Source organism: Gallinula chloropus (assembly GCF_964237585.1).
Source record: "Gallinula chloropus genome assembly, chromosome: 23".
Taxonomy (NCBI): Eukaryota; Metazoa; Chordata; class Aves; order Gruiformes; family Rallidae; genus Gallinula; species Gallinula chloropus.
Window position 1 is genome coordinate 825,339 of NC_140108.1, and position 18,745 is coordinate 844,083.

Consider the following 18,745-nt stretch of genomic DNA (forward strand, 5'->3'; position numbering starts at 1 on the left):
CACCACGGAAGCGGGAGCCCGGCCCCGCCCCGCCTGCAGGGCCCGGCGGGAAGCAAGGCGCTGGCTGCGGGCAAGGGGCGTAATGCGAGGCCGCCGCCCACGCAGCCCCCCGGGCCCGACTCGTACCGGCCGCCGCGCTGGGACCCCGAAAGGCACAAGCGGGGAAAATCCGCCTCGCTGAATAAATACCCGCGGGCAGCCCAGCGAGCTGTCCCGCCCGGCCCCGCGGCAACAGCTCCGGCTTTCACCCAACAAGATTTATTATTGTTCTCCTCTGAAAACTCGATTGTTCCCCACCGGATCCCTCTCCCTCGGGGACGGGTGAGGGCGGTGCCTTGAAACAGACCTAAAAAGCACGTGGAAAACAGCGGGGAAAGGTCGGCAGCACCTGCCTGGGGTCAGTCCAAACCCGCTAAAGCTCCCTGCCTGAAATTACACGTCCAAAGCTATTCTGGCTTGATGCTACCTGCCCGAAATGAAGGGGCTCTCAACCTGGCACTGAGGCAGTAAAAGCTGGAGACACATAGAACTATGATTAGATATATATTTTTTCCTCAGGACAACCATGATGTGAACGAGCTGTTTGTGAAACACACGGGTCTGGCGGGCCCAGAGCATGGCGGTGTCTGGTAAGCAGAGCAGGTCTCTCACAGGCACTGGCAGAGAAGGTTTTGCCCCTTCCCTCTCTAACCACGGATCTAGTCTAGACAGGTTTTCATACCTACCAGCTCACCAGAATCTCTCAGCTCCTCCCAACCGCTCATTTCCATCAGCATCACAAGCACCTGCAATGGAGCGTTTTGGTTTGGAATTTCAAATAATAGAAACACTGAATAATCATTGTCTCTTAAGTACCAGAGAACAGGTCTTTGAGGGCCTGTTCAAGTTAGATGCAAAAACAAATTATCAAAAACATCACTGAGAACTGGAATGAGGGCACCAAAGACCACTGGGGCCTCTGGGTTGTTACCCAGGAACTGACTGATAATCTTAGTGTGGGACAGAGCTGAGACGATTCAGCAGTGAAGCTCTCCTGACTGATTGAGTTGTTCTCAGCCTTCCTGTTCTCAGATGTTACTACATGTAGAGGTGTGCTCTGCATTTATCTGGGTATCCATGCTGCAGCAACAGAAGACAAGGAAGCTATCTTTGATCTCTTCAGTCTAACCCTAGAGGTACAGTATCGTTAGCGGACCTTCGTTTAGCTAATTGGAAGCACCCACATTGCCTCTGCTGCAGCTTTGGACTTTGTGATATGCTTCCAGGCACTGCAAAGAGGTAAGGAATCAGATGATCTTCAGGTTCTTGTCACTGAGTTTCATCTGGTATGACATTTATCTGTTATGACGCCTGGAGTCAGCTCCCTGATTGGTTTATATTTGGAATAGTATCCAGGAATTGTCTAAAATGTCCAGTCCTGTATAATGCTGTGGATGAAAACAGGCCTCCAGCTACTTGGAGAGTGAGCTTGTGACTTGCCTCCAAAAAGCTGGATTTCCAGTCCAGGAAAGCATTTTTGTAAAGCCAACCAACCAGTGAAAGTTCAAGTAAAACGCATTTCCTAGAAACAGCGGATGAGGAGGAGAATCAAAAATGAAGGCACAAAATCTCCTTCCAAATTCTACTGCAATATTCCTAGATAATAACTGCAGTATCAGAGGAAGATCTTCCAGTAGTGGAGTCCTAAAATATCATTAAAAAAAATCAATATCCAAATAGCTTTGATCAATGCCTTAGAAACCCTCAGTAGCAGTCCCTGTTTCCACTCAAAGTCAGCAGTGAGCAGGGCCAGGGAAAAGTCCTTCCTGTGAAGCATGGCTCTAGGGGTCAAGAAAGGACACTGCGATGTAACGGGTTCCTTTGGTGGTTGGAAGACCTTCATGGTAATGGGTCAGGCGTCCTGGATGCATGAGGGTCCACCCTTTCCTTGGAGCTCGAATGGAGCAATTGTAACGCAGGAACCGGCAGCCTCCTCCCTGATGGAGAAACACCAACACAACAGACACATCAGCTTGGGGAAAGGGTCTCTGCCTTCTGGCAGCCCTCCTGAAAGCATGAGAAGGTGCTTGGGGAAATCTCCTGTGTTCTGCCACATTCTAGCCTAGCCCAGCCACTAATTGCTATCCTTAGCATGGAGAGGCCAGGTACAGATAAGGCAAGGTGTTTCAGCTGCCTGCAGGCTGTATGGCACTGACACCCTGGCAAACACTTACCTCATAGTCTATTCCCACTCGGTTCAGGGCAATGTTAATGGTGAAGGTGGAAGCGTCGTGATGGGGCACTAAAGAGGGCTGCTCGTCGGGTTTGTAGCGGACTACAAAGGCTAGCTCAAACTGAGTCTGCAGGAGAGAAGAACAAAGTGCACATTTGTTACAGGGATATAGCAGCCATGGCTACTGAGCTGCCAAGCAGGGTGTAATACTCAAATTGCATCCCACCACTAAGAGAGAAAGGCAAAAATAAGGCAGGAGAACATCACTGGGTAATGCCTATTTCTGATTACTTATGTCATATGCCAGAGTCGGTTCCTCCGTACTGCGAAATAACATGCATACTGCTGGAGGATCACAGAATCCCCAGGTTGGAAAAGACCTTTAAGATCATCAAGTCCAACCATTCCCATCCTAAGCTAAACCATACCCCTGAGCACTTCATCTCCCCATCTGTTAAACACACCCAGGGATGGTGACTCAACCCCCTCCCTGGGCAGCCTGTTCCAGGCCTGAAAAACTCAGTTGTTGGATTCTGTTAGTCTTCTCACACAGCTGCAAGTGGAGGAGGTGCTGAGCTGACCATGAGTTTTGAAGCTCAGGTGACCATACCTTGGTATAGTATCCAGGGTACAGTTTCTCTGTGATGGGTGCAATATATTCCAGAAGAAACTTATACCATTCTCTTTCAAAGCCAATTTGGTTCATGTGAATGTCAATAGTTGGGACATTCTCATATCCTCCTTGTATTCTGCTGTCCTGAAATAGAATCATGAAAATACCCATGAGGATGGGAACCTTGGACTTCAGGAACAAAAAGCACTTGTTTCTGGTAGCTACAAATAAATACAACATTTATTTATCAGAATTTCCAGGATGGAAAACTCATTTCAAACAATGAGTAAAACCTAAGGTATGTGATATTACCATCAGAAGGGCTGAACACTGTAGCTTCAGAGGGCACAAAAGAGGACTCAGAAAAATTAATTCACATTGAAGTACAGGGGCAAAATCACAGAGTTCATCAGGAGCAAAATTAGATGATCACCTCCAGTCTCCTGATTTAACTGTGGGGGTCTAATGCCTTCCTGCAGAAGGCACTGCTGCCAACGAACATACAGAGAGAACGGTGTGACCCAGAGCTCCTCCTTTTTCTTACCGTGTTGTCTCCTGTGGACCACTGGCCATAATGTTCCATTTCTTCCACCAGCTCATCACAGGCAGTGTCAGTGAATATGGGGAACCAGTAAACATCTGGGCAGGGCTGTGCAAAGCAGACAGGTGAGAATAGCAGAAACAAGAGTAGGTGCTCAAGGCAAAGGGAACAAGACTAAACTGACTGTACCTTGAGTCAGTTTAAGTGAAAAGTAACTAAAATATCGAGGATGTAAATTTGTCTTCTGATTTCCCTACCCCACTTTCCCTGAAGAGAGATGAAGATGTAGTTCTAGAAGAATTGGCTCTAAAAGTACTTTCAAGGGCAGTTTCCTTTGCATTTGAGAGACCGTGAGGTTGTGCTTAACTGTTTATTCCTGAGAATCCCAATAGTGTAATACAAGCATGGTCCTGATGCTAATCTCCCATTCTGATGGATAAGAGCCCTGCTTTCTTACCATTTCTACCAATTTCCCTTTCAGAGCTGCTGTGTAGTTTTCATGGATGTATTTTTCTCTCCAGTCCTGCAATTAAAAGATAAGCAAACCAGTCATTTCTGTGGGGTCTGCTCAGGGAGGCAATGACAGGTCAAGTACTCATGTCTTTCAAGCTTCAGACGTTATGAATCACATAAACATCCTGCTTTAAATCCTGTGACTACACTGAGAGTCATCATCATTACAACGCCTGGCCCTTCCTTGCTGGTGAAGGTAGCCCTGGAACCTTCCCCTGCCTCACCGCTAAGCCTGCTGAGCACGCAGGTTCTCTCACCTCAGGATTGCTGAATATTTGCCAGAGGTCGTTGTGGAGGTGAGTTGTCTGATAATTCTCCAGGGACAGTATATGCCCAAACTGATGCCGGTTTGTCAGGTACATAAAGACTCCCTGCAGGACAGAGGGAAACAATCAGGCTTTATTTCCAGGCTCACATTGCTGTGAGCTCCTATGAAAGATAAACACTTTACAGTTCCTTGGTGATGGCTCTGCCCAAGCTGTTCATCAACTCATTCTTTCTCCCTCATGCTTTCAGTTTAACTTCCACCCTGGCTATGAGGAACTTCGAAAGTTTATAGCCAGAGCCAGTAACTTTGTGCCTCCCATCAGCCAGGGCTGAAAGCAGAGCAGCTGCTGTGAGATTAGCTTCTTCCTTCTGAGCTTGTCAACCCCAGTTTGAGCAACCCCAAGTAGGCCCAAGAACACAAATGTTATCTGCATTTCATGGCCCCTGGCTCTGTGTGGTTTCACAACCAGATAGAAATCTCACACTGCTAGATAATGCCAGTTCACCCTGTCCCATGCCCCAGCAAGAGCTGAATGCCTTGAAACAACTTCCTCTTGTCACCTCCACCCTGGCATGTGGCTGTCCCCTGCCAGCCTCTCTCTCCTGGACTGACCTGATTCCGAACATTGTGGCAGAAAGCCATGTCAGCATCCAGCTTGCCACTGTGGAAGAGATCTTCCTGGTTAAGCTCTGATCGCAGAGCCTTGGCTTTAACCATGTACACGCTGCTGATGTAGGGCACATTCCAAAGCCCGCTGAAACACAGAGGGAGGAGAGTAAGGTTCAAAACACCACACAGCTAGAAACTGGGATCAATGGGATGGCAGTCAGCACTGCAGCATCAGCCAGGCTTGCCTAAATGAGCCAAGTCAGAACAGTAAGGAGAAACCATACCAATAGGAATTGTCATGCCAGGAAAAATCACTTCTGTTGCCCAGAGCTTTTAAGCTGGACAAATACTAGTGCACTGTGCAAGCAATTAATTGCTACTGTGTGTTTTTGCTAGGGATAGAATTAATGGCTTGAATCTCTTCTCAGAGCAACATACTTTTCTCCAGTGATTAAAAAAACTGAACCAGCCAGAAGTGCACAAGCTGATTTCCAGCATTTATTGCACATATAATGGCCTAAAAAAAGGAAAAAAGAAAAAAAAAAAAGAAAAAAAGAGGGCCCCATAATGGATATGAACGAACCAACAATTATACTTTGTGAACCTGCAATTCAGGGATCACCCGGTATTTTATGAAGACTATCCAAAAAAGATGAAACAGCACTTTACAGGATTTTAAGGATCACACTAAATCTCATCTACAGGTAGGAAAACATAATGTGAGTAAGATGAAGTGATTTCAACAGTCAAGACTCTTGAATCCTTACTCTGATCTGCCCAAGGTATGTTATAGTCTTTGCTCAGGGGAAAACACAGAGCAGTTTCCAAATTAGAGTACAGACTCCTTTTTCTTTTCTATACACAAAGGCAGCTATGCTCTCTGGTTTTTGACATTACCTGGTTTGATGATCACAGAATCCCAGGGGTTGGAAGGGACCTGGAGAGCTCATGGGGTCCAACCCCCTGCCAAAGCAGCTCCCCAGCTCATATTGCACAGGGTGGCATCCAGACAGGGCTGGAATCTCTCCAGAGATGGAGACTCCACACCCCCTGGGCAGCCTGTCCCAGGGCTCCCTCACCCTCACTGGGGAAGAGTTCTTCCCCATGGTGCTGTGGAACTCCCTGTCCTCCAACTTGCAGCCATTGCCCCTTGTCCTGTCCCCACAGACACTGAAAAGGGGCTGCCCATTTCCCCCTGCATCCCATCCTTCAGATATTGATAAACATTAATCAGGTCCCCCCTTAGTCTTCTTCTCTCCAGGCTGAACAGCCCCAGCTCACTCAGCCTTTCCTCACAGGGGAGATGCTCCAGGCCCTTCATCATCTTCAAGCATAACCAGCATGATAACATGCTGCAGGAATCTTTGCATTTGAGGGATTGGATTGGTAAGAAACTCTCTCTGCATACTCACACCCTCCTCCTTTGAACAACATCCACGTAATCTTCTGAGCGGGCGTAGTACCCATCGGGGCTCAGCGCTCCCCAGAAGTTGGACCACAGCTTCTCGTGCCGGCTGACCAGCGGGGCAATCACCTGCCTACGAGCACAAAGGAATTGCAGGGCAGGATGTTACCACAGGAAGAAAAGGGAAAGACTTACAAAGCACAGGACCGTAAGAGATAGATTGTCCCTCACTTACAGAATTACTGTTTCTCTAAACTTGTTGGAATAAAAAATCCATGTAAGAAAGGGCAGATATATAGTCACAGTCTCCTGTATCATGCACCCTGCAGCACACCTCTGCAGGGTGTGCTATAACCACTTGGTCTAGTGGCTATAGAAAGACAAAACTAGGGATGATTTACATCCACCACCTAAAATCCAGTGATTGCCACCACAGCAAAAAAGATCAAGAAAGAGGTGTTTGTCTAACATTCCACTTCTGACACAGTTCTCCTACTGCCCTACACATCTCGGTGGTGAAAGAGCTCACTGTAGTCCTTGTGTGAAAAATGACCAGCAAGGATTGCTTAGACCAAAGAACTCACTTGTTCTGTTCAATCAGGATCCTTAGAGTCTCTGTGTTCTTCAGAACTATCTCAGCATCCAGGCTAAAGTAATAGTCACAGTCAGGATCCTTTCTGCACAAATCCCTATAGCCAGAGAACAAGAAAAATGACATCAGAATCCTCCTAGAACAGACTGAGACAAGGGACAGAATGCCAGGAATTCCCTCACCTTGTAGACTAAAGGTCATGTTAGAGGTGCTCAGAAAAGTTCAGTTTAAGGTAACAACCCAGGCTGGCGTAGTACAAGCACGTCATCTTCAGTATTCAATGCACACACTGAGGCACAGCCAAAATCAACATTTAGCAAACTGTTTCCCCAGCATAAACTGAAGAAGTTCCCATTTACAGTTGGCCCAAACCGAGCCCTGAGCTCAAACTCACACCTCATCACAGACAGCAAGATACTCTGCCACGAGCTCTTAGTTCTACTGCTACACTCCTCCTCTTCAGATACATAGGTGCATATTCTTTGTGATCCAGGACTGGGCATATAGACTGCTTGATGAAGGTGGAAGGTACAGGGCTGTGCTTCTAAGAGAGCAAAGCACCACTAAGAACTTGGTTTCTGAAACTGGAGAAAGGGAACTGGCATTTGGGCTTATTTTCTCCCAATATATAATGTGCATGGGGAGTTAATGCTAGGAAAACTGAAAGAAGAGGGTGACTGAAAGAAGAGAAGCATCTACTAGGCAGTGATGATGCTCAGAGAAACTGGACTGCCTAGGTTTGGCCACAGGCTGACCCTGCCAGCCATCAGCACTTACATGCCCAGGTTACGCACGTCAGCATTCTCCAACTCATCATCTGGTCCAATCACTTTGATGGCAAGATAGTCTTTGCCATGCTCTTCAACAAAAGAGTCCACCTGCATTGAGTGATGTTGCTCCTACATCAAAGGGAAAATAAGGATAAAGATGAGATGGGCTCATCCCTGGCTGCTCAGCCTCCTGGTCTTCAAAATGCCAAACCAGACAAGCAAAAGTTCTTCCCACTTCCACACCTCTACAGCTGAATGGACCCATCTTATAGGTGCCATGGCAGGTAAGTGCTGGGATTACAGAGCCTGGAAGTCTCATCAAAGGCTGCAGTGGTGCCTGCAGTACAGGAGGAGGTATACATTTTCCCTGCATTTGCTAATACCATCACAGCCCAGCTGTACTTACATGGTTGTGAATGAAGAGCTGGATTCGTTGCTTTGGATAATGAAGGTTACGAAGGCGCAAGAAGAACTGGGAGAGGAACGGGGTGGGCTGCTCGATGAAGATGCCAATCAGAATCATTGGCAATGCCTCATCCTACATCCAGTGAGAGAAGGAGAGGAGTGCTGGCTTAGGTAACACAACACATCCCACTGTCATTCTGAGACTCACCCTGAGATCTTTGAATAGGCGTCAGCCTTACCTTAAACCCTGTGAGGCTTCGCAGACCTTCATCACACACAGTGCAGCCAGTCTCAAATGTCCATATTTTAGGAATGTAGTTTCCCAGGTAGTTCAACTGCAGCTGCAGAGGCAATTTGACAACGTTACACACTACAGAGCAGGGGGGTTTCTTTGCATCCACTCACATTTCATCAGAACTTTATGTTCTTGGACTAAAGAATCCAAAAAGTATGACAGCCTGATTACACACTGATCTTTGAACCAGACCCATCTTGCCACACCTGGACCAATTATTGTTTCTCAAATGTAAATGTACACAGGGAAAAACAGCATATGGGAAGACAGTAACCCCATACACTTGAGCCTAAAGGATCATTTTGCAACAAACACAAAGCAAATCTTTCCCTCAGGACACCCACTTACCTTGGTGGGTCCATTTCCATGAATCACCACAGGCAGAGTGTCATATAACAAGTTTCTTGCTCTCACTCTTGAGTTTTCAAACTTCAGAACGACCTCATCTGGAAATGCCATTGCCATCATGTTACCAGAGGAAGGCTTTTGTAAGTAATTAGCAGCACAGTGCCTCATTTCTAACGAACGACTGCTGAAGGATGAAAGCATGGTCATGGATAACCATGCAATTAGTTTAAAGGCTACAGACCATATCCAGAAAGGAGAAAAAGTGTCCTGAATGATCCTGTCAGGTAGCAGAAGGATGGTTGGGAAGCTGGATAAAGAGCTGACAAACACACCTTCTACAGGGAACTGGCAGAAACCACACTGAAACAATCTTTCAGAACTGGCAATGACAAACTGCACTGTGAGGAACAGCTGCTGCTGGCCAGGGGGGACTCAGGCCCCTCACCTAAACATTCTATGCACCTGCCATCTCTTTCACTCCAGGCAAAAGTCCACTCTCCTGGCAGAGGTCATCCAAGACATCTCCTCAACACTGCCACGCAAAATCCTTCAGCAATCAGACCAGGACAGATCCAAGCTCCAGTCTATCGGTGTTATGATGAGCACAGGAGCCATAAAATACACTCCCATTATCATTTTTTACCTGACCAGAATAAAGAGAGAGTGGTGCAAGCCTGCAAACTGAAATCACTAGGCAGGAGTGTCAGGAGAGTTTAAACCACTTTTGCCAGGACTGGCAGAATCATTCAGGTCAGAAGCCTGATCTGGTCAGCGAGCGCTCGCAGGCAGAGTCTGGCTGCATCTCACCCTCTGCAGCATTCCACACACACTTCTGAAGCAGAAAGACATGCAAGCCCTAGGCAGGGTTGTGTGTTATTACTTGCACTGAAGTCCCTCCCACTTTCAGTCCCCAAGGCTAATGCAATCCCACACGCTTGGAGATCAAAGTGGTAAGGAGGTGTGAAATGGAAAACCTGTCCTGCATCCCCCCAAGTGAAGAGGGAACTGCAGTGATAATCTAGGTGGTTGCACTGGAATTGCAAACAAATCCCAGAATTCTGGCAGAGGTTTTTTACTGAGGGTTATTTTGCAGGGACAGGAATTTCTGAAATTCAATCCCTTCAGCCACAACACAACTTTATTTCTGGTGTCAGCATGCAGCTGCGTTCCAGGGAGAAATGAGCTTCCTTCTTCCAGCTCACCTAATGCTCCATTTAGGTTCTGGAAGATCCGGCTTCTTTGGTCTAGAGTGATATTGATACTTTCCTTTAAGAGAATGAGACAAATAACCTTAATTAGAACACAAGTGTGCATCCATTCTTTCCATGTCAGAGACCCTAGGCTGAGAGAAGATGTATCACATTCCTATAATCATTTCCATACCCTACAAGCTCTGAAGCCTGAAGCACTCCCAGCTAATCCTCATTTTCATTTGAATCTGAGACGATTTGCTGTTTTCTAAATGAATGTACATGTGTTGTATTAGACAAAACCATGCAAATAAACATTGTAAAGCTGCTGTGGTATTAATCACACTTACAGCACAAGCATATAAACCCTGAATATAATTTGCAGGAACACCAAGACACCTTCTTGCCCTCTATCTGCAGGGCAAGTGTTACCCCAGGTACCAGCACACCATTAAGGGTGCAAGGCCAGCTTGGGAAATGTTTGGGTTTATTCCCTGCTGTTACACTCTGCCTGGATTTTTGTCAGACTAAAATCCAGCTCTGACCTAACAGTTAGTGTCCCTCAAGGCATTTATTAAGATTGATTGCTGGGAAGGACAGTAGGGTGATAACATCCGCTGCCTACGTGCCAAGGCAGTAGAATTACTCAGCCTTTGTGTGGCACAGGGCCAGAACTGCAAATGAGACTATTAAAGGAACTGTTCATGTTAAAATATCATGAGCCACATTCAGATTTGGGGAAGGAAAAAAGTGCAGCCATTCCAACAATTTTTTTACTAGCCCTGCTGATAAACAAAAGCATAATTCCTTCCCTAACCAGGCTGGAAGCAGCTTCCTATGTTAAGGCTTCCTCTTGACTTTACTGCCAGTTTGACTTCTTAGTTCCTACAGCCTTGTGTTGTCCCTCAGGGCAGGTTGCACTGCATAATGCAGAACAGCAACAGAAGCACATCACCCTGGGGGCTGGCTGACTGGGCCAGTGCACTGCATGGTGCTGGAATAGCAGTGATGCTTCCAGGGTCCATTCCAGGCTTCTACCTGATGTTATGTGACATGCTACCTAGGCTGATGCAGGTTCTGCTGCCCAGGATCTAGAGGTGTTTGCTGAAGGTAGTGGCAGGCTCTTTGTTCCAGCAGTGATGCCCACAGCCCCTGTCCTGTGGCACAATAGTGGCTACAAGGCTGTGAAACTTTGACCCTGTCACCACACCAAATCTGCTCAGGCCTCACCTTGTCCCTTTACCCAGCACATATTTTGGTGCTGGGCTGGGTATCTCAAGTCAGCACTGCACCCTGCAGGGAAGAGACACAGCAAAGAGTCTGGGTTTCACAGCCCCTGTGAGGAGGCTGGTTAGTCCTGCCATGCTCAGCAGCTTTCACTATCAGCATGTGCAGATACTGGTATGAGTTTCCAGTAAGACCTGTTTAAAGACACCTATCTTCCATCATCATTTTGAGCTTAAAGATAAAAACTCCTAAGAACAGGCCAAGGGGGTAGTGGCCAGAATGCAGATTTTCAGAAGGAAATGGTAAGTAGGAGCACTGCTGGCCTATCTCAGGTAACGTTGCCAGAGCAGTAATTAAGGGGCAATATGTGATTGATTTCTTTTACTGTCAACCAGGATACACACAGCACAGAGAATTAACAGCAGTGTTTCTCAGAGAACTCCTCCTAACCCCAATATCTAGCTACACTTACTCTTTTGTCTGGATCCAAGAAGACATTTGTGTAGAAGAGCTGATCACTGTCATCATCCTGGCCTTTCCACTCCTCCACAAGTTTCTTCAGGTTTGGAGCATAACCAATGAAACCTGCAGCAGGAAGCACGAAGAGGTGTTGCAACCCAGACAACCAAGAAAGGAACAGGGCTTCAGTTTGCACCACTTGTTAGAGAGATGCTTTCAACAGGTAGTTGCTTGCTACTTCTCCCAAAGGAGGAAGAAGCTGAGAGAGGTTCTCAGCTGAAAGAAGGTTCTGTGTCTTACCTCCAGAGCCCAGGAAGCGCTTTCCATCTCGCACCTGAGGGTACTTGGCTTCCAGCTTTCTGTCAGGATAGATGTAGTTCTCTGCTGAGAAGACCACCTTGCTCTTGGCTTGTTTGAACTTCTTCAGGAGTTCTGTGGGGCCCGAAGCAAAGAGTACATCATAGCTAGAGCAAGAGACAGATGAGAGACAGAGAGGTAAGGAGCCAGAAGAACATGTTAGCCCAAAAAGCTTCTAGGAACAGCCAATTCCTTAGGACTCCCCTTCTTTAGTTCTTCTTCACAGTATCCCATTTTTATCATAATGGTAGCTAATTCAGTGTAATCTTATTCATGGAGTGGAAGATGTTACTTTTAGATGTAACTGAGGATGTTACTATAGAAGACTCTGCACTGGTCTGGGGGATCTTACACCCCCCCTTCCTTGTACAGAGTTTCCTGTGTTAATAGAAACAAACCTTCCAAGCTGCAAACACGCTGATCTCGTCTCACTCTCCCCCCATCTGGAACCGTGGAGCCCTGGTGCCCTCACTGTTTGTAACAACTTTTACTTACTGGGGAGGAATTACCCTGCCCTTGGTTTCTAGATTACTCAAACCCTTAGGGCACGCCTGTTACATCTTTTACATCCTGTCACTTGCCACAGAGCTCTCTGCAGTCTCCAAGAGGAACCTACACTGGACACTGGTCACTGGGGGCAGCACTCCAGCTGCTGTTGCTTCAGCATAGTGTAGAACTAACCAATTCCCAGGCAACACTCTCAGAATGAGACTTGCACTGTCTGCCAGAGGATTTGCACACTTCAAACTCATTTTGGTGACTGGAAAGTTGCTCATTACAGATATTAATCATTCCCAACTTCTCTAGACACATGTAGACACTCAGAGCTGAAAAGATGATCTCCCTCCCCTGGGAGCTAGAGACAGTTAGAGGCATCCCAGCCCTGCCTCTTGCTGGGCACAGGAAAAGACATGGAGACTCCAAACTGTCTTCTTCTCTCTCTACACTTCGCTGGCAGACTAATTCCTGGCACTCAGGATTGTGTTGCAGCTCGCCTCACCTTATAAAACAAATAATTCTGGTACAAAAGGCCTGCCTGGATCTATGGAAATTGTCTGCTCATTCTCTGCAGAGAGAGGCAGCCAAATTCCACCCTGGCAGAAGCAGGTATAACACTATCAGCTCTTTGCAGGAGTTGGAATTGGTCTGTTTTGATCAGCCCTTCCCAGCTGCCACGGATGCAGCTCTGAGGAACTCTCAGGCAACTGAGAGAATTCAGAGGGCAAAAATCAGAGAGGTCTGGACACACCTTCCAAAAGTAATCTACTTCAGGGATAATTTCTTCTTAGCAAGAACCTGTCCAAACAGCCTCATAATCCAGATCATGGCAAATATTTTCCAACCCATTACCTTTCCACAAAAAGGATGATCAAGTCTTCCTTATCTTCATACTGTTTCAAAGCTGCTTTCAAGAGACGAATCTTCTGCCCACCTCCTGCTGGCTTCTTGTCATCTCCACCCTGCCATTCCTCATCCAGCCCCAGCACCTAAAAAACAACAGACACAGGGTCTACTGAACAACTCACTTTCCCAGCAAGACTCACAGGAAAGGACCAGAACCCACAACCTTACTAGTGCTGGTAACTCCCAGTAAAAGTCACCAACCCCCCCTAGACAACAGCATCAGGACAGATGGGGGGATGTACAGCAGCCTCTGAACCATTCCCTGGGACAGGCAGTCAGCGTAACGCCCAGCACAGTAACAAAGCACTCTGGGGCTTTGTACTGGGATGCTGTATGGGCACCCACCCCCTCTCTGGGCAGCCTGTTCCAGCCCCTCACCACTCCCTCTGGAAAGAACTTCCCCCTAATATCTCATCTAACCCTTCCCTCCTTCAGCTTCACTCCATCCCCCTTGTCCTGCCAGTCTCTGCCCTTTAACAAGCTGATTCCCCTCCTGTTCCTCTGCTCCCTTCAGGGACTGGGAGGCTGCAATGAGGTCCCCCCACAGCCTTCTCTTCTCCAGGCTGAACCAGCCCAGCTCCCTCAGCCTCTCTCCATAGGGGAGCTGCTCCAGCCCTCTGAGCATCTCGGTGGCTCCTCTGACCCCTCTCCACCAGTCCCACATCTTTCTTGTACTGGGGCCCCAGCTCTGGACACAGGACTCCAGCTGGGGCCTCCCCAGGGCAGAGCAGAGAGGGACAATCCCCTCCCTGTCCCTGCTGCTGCAGAAATGCCCCAGTCACAGTATTTTTCAGCTGCCTGGGCAGGTGTGTCCTCTCTTGGGCTTTTATTTAATCACTCTGTGGACAAGTCTCATCCATTCCACACTTCAAAATTCCCTTTGCCCAACCACCACCGAGGCTGTTGGCCATCACCTGGACTTTGTAGTTGAAGAACTCAGCTGATCTTCTAAAGCGTTGGAATCCCTCAGTCTGCTTGGTGGCAACAGTAAGAACCAGCAGGTTTTCTGCATACAGAAGAAACCACAAGAGACACGTTCAGCTCAGGTTGTTGTCACAGCCAGCTCTTCTCATACCCAACCAAGGGGCTCTACTATCTGAGCCAAAGAAGGGATTGATAATCTTAAATGTACTTGACAGATTTGACAAGAGGGATGTGAAAATCCAACCCCTGGGAAGCAAAGTGACTTTCCAAGCACACTCTTTACATTGATCATGAAGCCAGCAATGGAATCCAGGCGTCCCAACTTTTGCTCAGTCACTGCTGCTCAGGGACACGGGTCACGTCTGCTCTGTAGGACACTGACAGATGTTTGGGTTGGTTTTAAAGCAGGGGAGGGAGGCAGATGAGCTGTGGAGCTCCCATATCCTGCTGAGAAGAAGACAGCCTGCATACACCTCACTCAATTACCTCTCCACCATACAACACTGGGTGCTGCAGGTCCTCTTGCTGCCCACAAAGCTTCAACCTTGGGAAGAAAACCAGTCAAATCCCACTGATTTGCTAATTAAAGAAAACATAAGGAATTGAGTGGGTGTTTGTCCTGCTACTGAAAGCTACGATTCTCTTCTCAACACATAGATGATGAAGGAAATTAAACTTGGAGGTAAAAAGTAGAACTACCACCAAGCCCCCATTTGGAAGTCACCCATTTGGTGCAACTGGCTTCCTGCTCCCCACAGAGGTGCTTTTTGTGTTGCTGGGTGTAGGGAAGACCAAAATTAGGCTGAATGTTATTATTCCTTCTCCATGTCTCCTCCGATTTTCTCCTGCATTCCAGAGGTGTTTTCCACATTTTTTCATACAGACACAATGTGGATTTAATTCTGCCATAACGTTCCTTTACATTCTCCTCCCAAAGCTCCTTTTCTTTTCCAGTCCCTTAAAATGACAAAACTAAATCCTGAAGTTCTCTTTCCCAAGTTTCTCTGTGGTTCCTCTGGAATATGAGTTTTACGTGGAAGCTCTGGTTTCTCCATTGTAATGATTAAATGCTGTGCTTCATCTTAGCACTTAGGAATTGTATAGGTCCTGGCAACAGTGCTTAAATGCACACCCTGCCCATTTGATTTTAGCATCAGAAAATGCCAGGAAAAAGGAAAGCACATTTTCTTGGCTTGTTCAGGCTTCTTTTGGAATAATGATTTTCCTCTGAATGGATGCACCAGACGCATCTCCCCAGCTGACCCAAACTGATACTCTGATCTGAAGAGGGAGGATCTAGGAGCTGGAGTCATAGAGAGACCTAACAAAGGCAGTAAAAGTAAAAAATCAGCATTAGACTTCACAGAATCCCAGAATCCCAGGGGTTGGAAGGGACCTGGAGAGCTCATGGGGTCCAACCCCCTGCCAAAGCAGCTCCCCAGCTCATATTGCTCAGGGTGGCATCCAGACGGGGCTGGAATCTCTCCAGAGATGGAGACTCCACACCCCCTGGGCAGCCTGTCCCAGGGCTCTGGAAGGAAGAAAGGAAGAAAGAGGATGTTCTGAAGGAAATTCCTAAAATCCTTTACCTGCATCAGAATAAAAAGAGAGGAGAGATTGAGAACAGTCCACAGGTCAGCTCTCATTGTATTTTGTTAGACACTCATGCAAAGGGAGTGACAGGTAAAGAACAGGAATCCTGCATTTGAACTGTCTTTAAGGGCAGATCTGAAGTATATGAAGCACATTCCTACTCCAGCTCCTCCAGCACACTCCAGTTCCTGGTGTCTCATCCACCCTGTCAGGAGGTGCAAACAGATGAGTAAAATATGTATCTCCTCAGGGAAAATGTTAAAGCCATTCAGGTTTCTTGGTATATGATGGCATGCAGAAAATCACAGCAGCTTTATTAGATGGCTCTGAGCTCATAGTTTCTGAGAAGGGGAAGATCATCCTGCCAATGAAGAGGGGGGTGAATGTGGGCTTGCCAGAGGGGAATGGCAAGACACCAAATTCTAGTACCTGAGAGGAGAAAGCACACGATAACGATAAAAGGGAAGAAAGACCCTGACTGCTCTGCAGTTGTTTCAGCCTGAATTCCCAGGCATCTCACATGAAATAAATCATTAACTCCTTTCCCTGCCGCTCTCCAAGGATGAAACAAAGTGTTTATACATCACTGGAGAGACCTGCCAGAGGTTTGCTGGGCAAGATGTGAGAGGTGAAGGCTCACTCGGATGAGCACGAAGCAGCGTCCTATTTCTGATACAGAAAGTGTGAACTCTCTGGCACATGGAAATCCAGCATGAAGACAAGGATACTCCCCAGCAGAACTCCAAGTTACAGATTCCCTTCTCATTACTGGTCTGCGGGGGGAGACTCAGAGGCACTGAGCTCGGTTTCTGTTCTGAGAAACCTCTGCAGTAGCCATCCCAAGAGACATTCCTCCAGTTCAGCACCAGAAGCTTGTGCTGAGCTATGCTGCCTCCGCTCCTTCTCCTTTAACCCCTTTTTCTCTTTCCTGAGGATTGGGCTGAACACTGGTGCAGCTGATGGGTATTTGCAGAGAGAGAGCAGTAAGCCCTTGTCATTTCAGTGTCACACAGGGGTGTTGTCAAACCCCCCAAGGCAGACTCACGCTTCCCTGTTCTCCACGTCATGGTTCCTGCCCATATGCAGAAACAGTGGCCTGTTCTGTTCAGCTGGGCCCAGGGACTCCTCGGGCCACACTGACCATGGGAAATCATGTGAGGACATTTAACAACACCATGGCTGTAAAACAGGAACGTGTGTGGGTAACAAAGCAAGCACCGGACCCAGAACCAGGGGAGCTGGACTGCTCTGTTAGCTCTGCTATGCAACAAGGAGCCAGTCTTGCTATCCCTCTGTGTTTCTGTCTGCAGGATGGTAACAGAGGGTATTTACTGCTTTTGTGAGGACTTTTGAGTGCTACAGATGAAAAGGATTCTGTAGGAACAGAGCACTGGAACAGCGTCTCTGAGATCAGCATCACAGAGAAATGATGGGGTGGATTTCTGCATCTTTAAAAAGAGCAAAATTCTGTATGACACTGAACTCATCATCTGAGTAACAAGTAAATAACTCACAACTGTTTTTCTTCCCTGGCTCTACAGGGAAAGCACAGCTGCAGCTGCATTTTAGGACAAGGAATGAATTTATCCCCAGGCTGTGCTTTGGGAAGTCTTCCTGTGCTGCTTCCTGTTAAGATAGTGCCCAAGAAAATACCACCATGCAGGGATCAGATAAAAACCATCAATAACACTATCTATAAGTTAACAGCAGATAGTAGAAGCCCTGTGTTCAATATACATTCATGAAAGGATTTTTTTAAAGATTCCATTAACTACAAACAGCTATGCATGGAGCTTTTGTGGACATCTGAAAGGATGTACAAAGAGGAGACAGATAATGTTATTCTCATATTACTCTGGGGAACCTGAGGCACAGAAAAGGTAAGGCATTTTTTCCTCTGAACCATGCCAGAAGCAGCAGGTTCAGAAAGCAGTCAACTCCAAATCCTTCTCCTAACCAACATACCTCAATCTTATAACCTTAGTACGCTGTAAAACCTGGAAGATTTGGGGTAAGGAAGGCAGGATAGCACAGAGAGATGAATTCCTTACTTGTATTTGTGTTAATAGTTCTCCTAAACACTGAAATTGTTGTGCTTTAGTTATGGCACCATAGCTAAGGACTCCCCATCCACCACTGCCATGGATCCCTAGTAACTGTATTGAGTGATACATGGTCAAGGTAATTACACCAGAATCACGTATTGTGAAGAGAAATGATCTGGGCATCAAGTTGAATTCTCCTCTTAATCGCCACTTCTCTAATGAAGGCAGAGATAATTATCCCAACTTCTTGGCAGAGTGACAGGGAGTGAAGCTCTGTGTCAGCCTGGCTGGCACTGTGTAGCTGCCCTCATGCCTCACTGCTCTACCAACTACTCTCCAGCACATCCACCAACTGTTCCTGTGGGCACCGATCGAGGTTATTTGAGGAGCATCCCAGATTTCAGGTCACAGCGTGGCCAGCCTGGGCTCCAGTGCTCTCCGTTATCTATTTCTCGACCCGTGTGAATTCAAAAGCAGGAAGGGCTGAGCCAAATGGGATGCATCCCACGGGACTGCGAGCGCTTTACTGGGATGAAATGGTGTCCCAGGCTCGTGTCGCACAACTCCGAGCCCAGAGCACCCTTCTGGGAACTGAGGCGCTCAAGAAACATGTGCGGAGGACACCCGCCAGCCCCAGCACCGCCTCAGAGCTCGGCAGCAGGCTGCGGATACCGCCCCGGGGGCTCAGGCTCCGCAGCGGGCAGCGCTCCCGGGCCGGGGCTCTGCGGGGTCAGCCCGGCCGCCAGCTCCCCGCTCCCCGCCCCGCACACCCCCCTTACCTTCCTGCGCGGAGGCACAGCCGCCCTCCGCCCCGAGCAGCGCCAGCACCGCCCAAGGCAGCAGCACCGCCGGAGGCACCATGGAGGCGACTTCCCGGCCCGGGAGCCGGTACCGAGCGGGGTCGCTGCTTGCGGGACGGGCCCGGGCGCCGCGCCGGGCTCGGCGGGGACGCGGCTCTAGAAAGCTCCGGGGCTG

The 18,745-nt window shown here is 47.8% G+C and overlaps 1 protein-coding gene across 1 annotated transcript; it reads right to left on the bottom strand.

The window, feature by feature from the left end:
• Positions 1-1,582: 1,582 nt before the first annotated feature.
• On the bottom strand, positions 1,583-18,631 carry PLOD1 (procollagen-lysine,2-oxoglutarate 5-dioxygenase 1; the record flags this gene model as incomplete). The annotated part of the gene is made up of 19 exons (XM_084274554.1): positions 1,583-1,976; positions 2,214-2,339; positions 2,823-2,969; positions 3,370-3,474; positions 3,824-3,889; positions 4,137-4,250; positions 4,760-4,901; positions 6,169-6,294; positions 6,746-6,850; positions 7,531-7,652; positions 7,930-8,061; positions 8,168-8,269; positions 8,572-8,669; positions 9,774-9,837; positions 11,461-11,573; positions 11,748-11,911; positions 13,155-13,291; positions 14,123-14,214; positions 18,550-18,631. The coding sequence occupies 19 exons, from the start codon at positions 18,629-18,631 to the stop codon at positions 1,821-1,823; spliced, it is 2,193 nt and encodes a 730-aa protein (XP_084130680.1). The 3' UTR covers positions 1,583-1,820.
• Between the last annotated feature and the right edge of the window lie 114 nt (positions 18,632-18,745).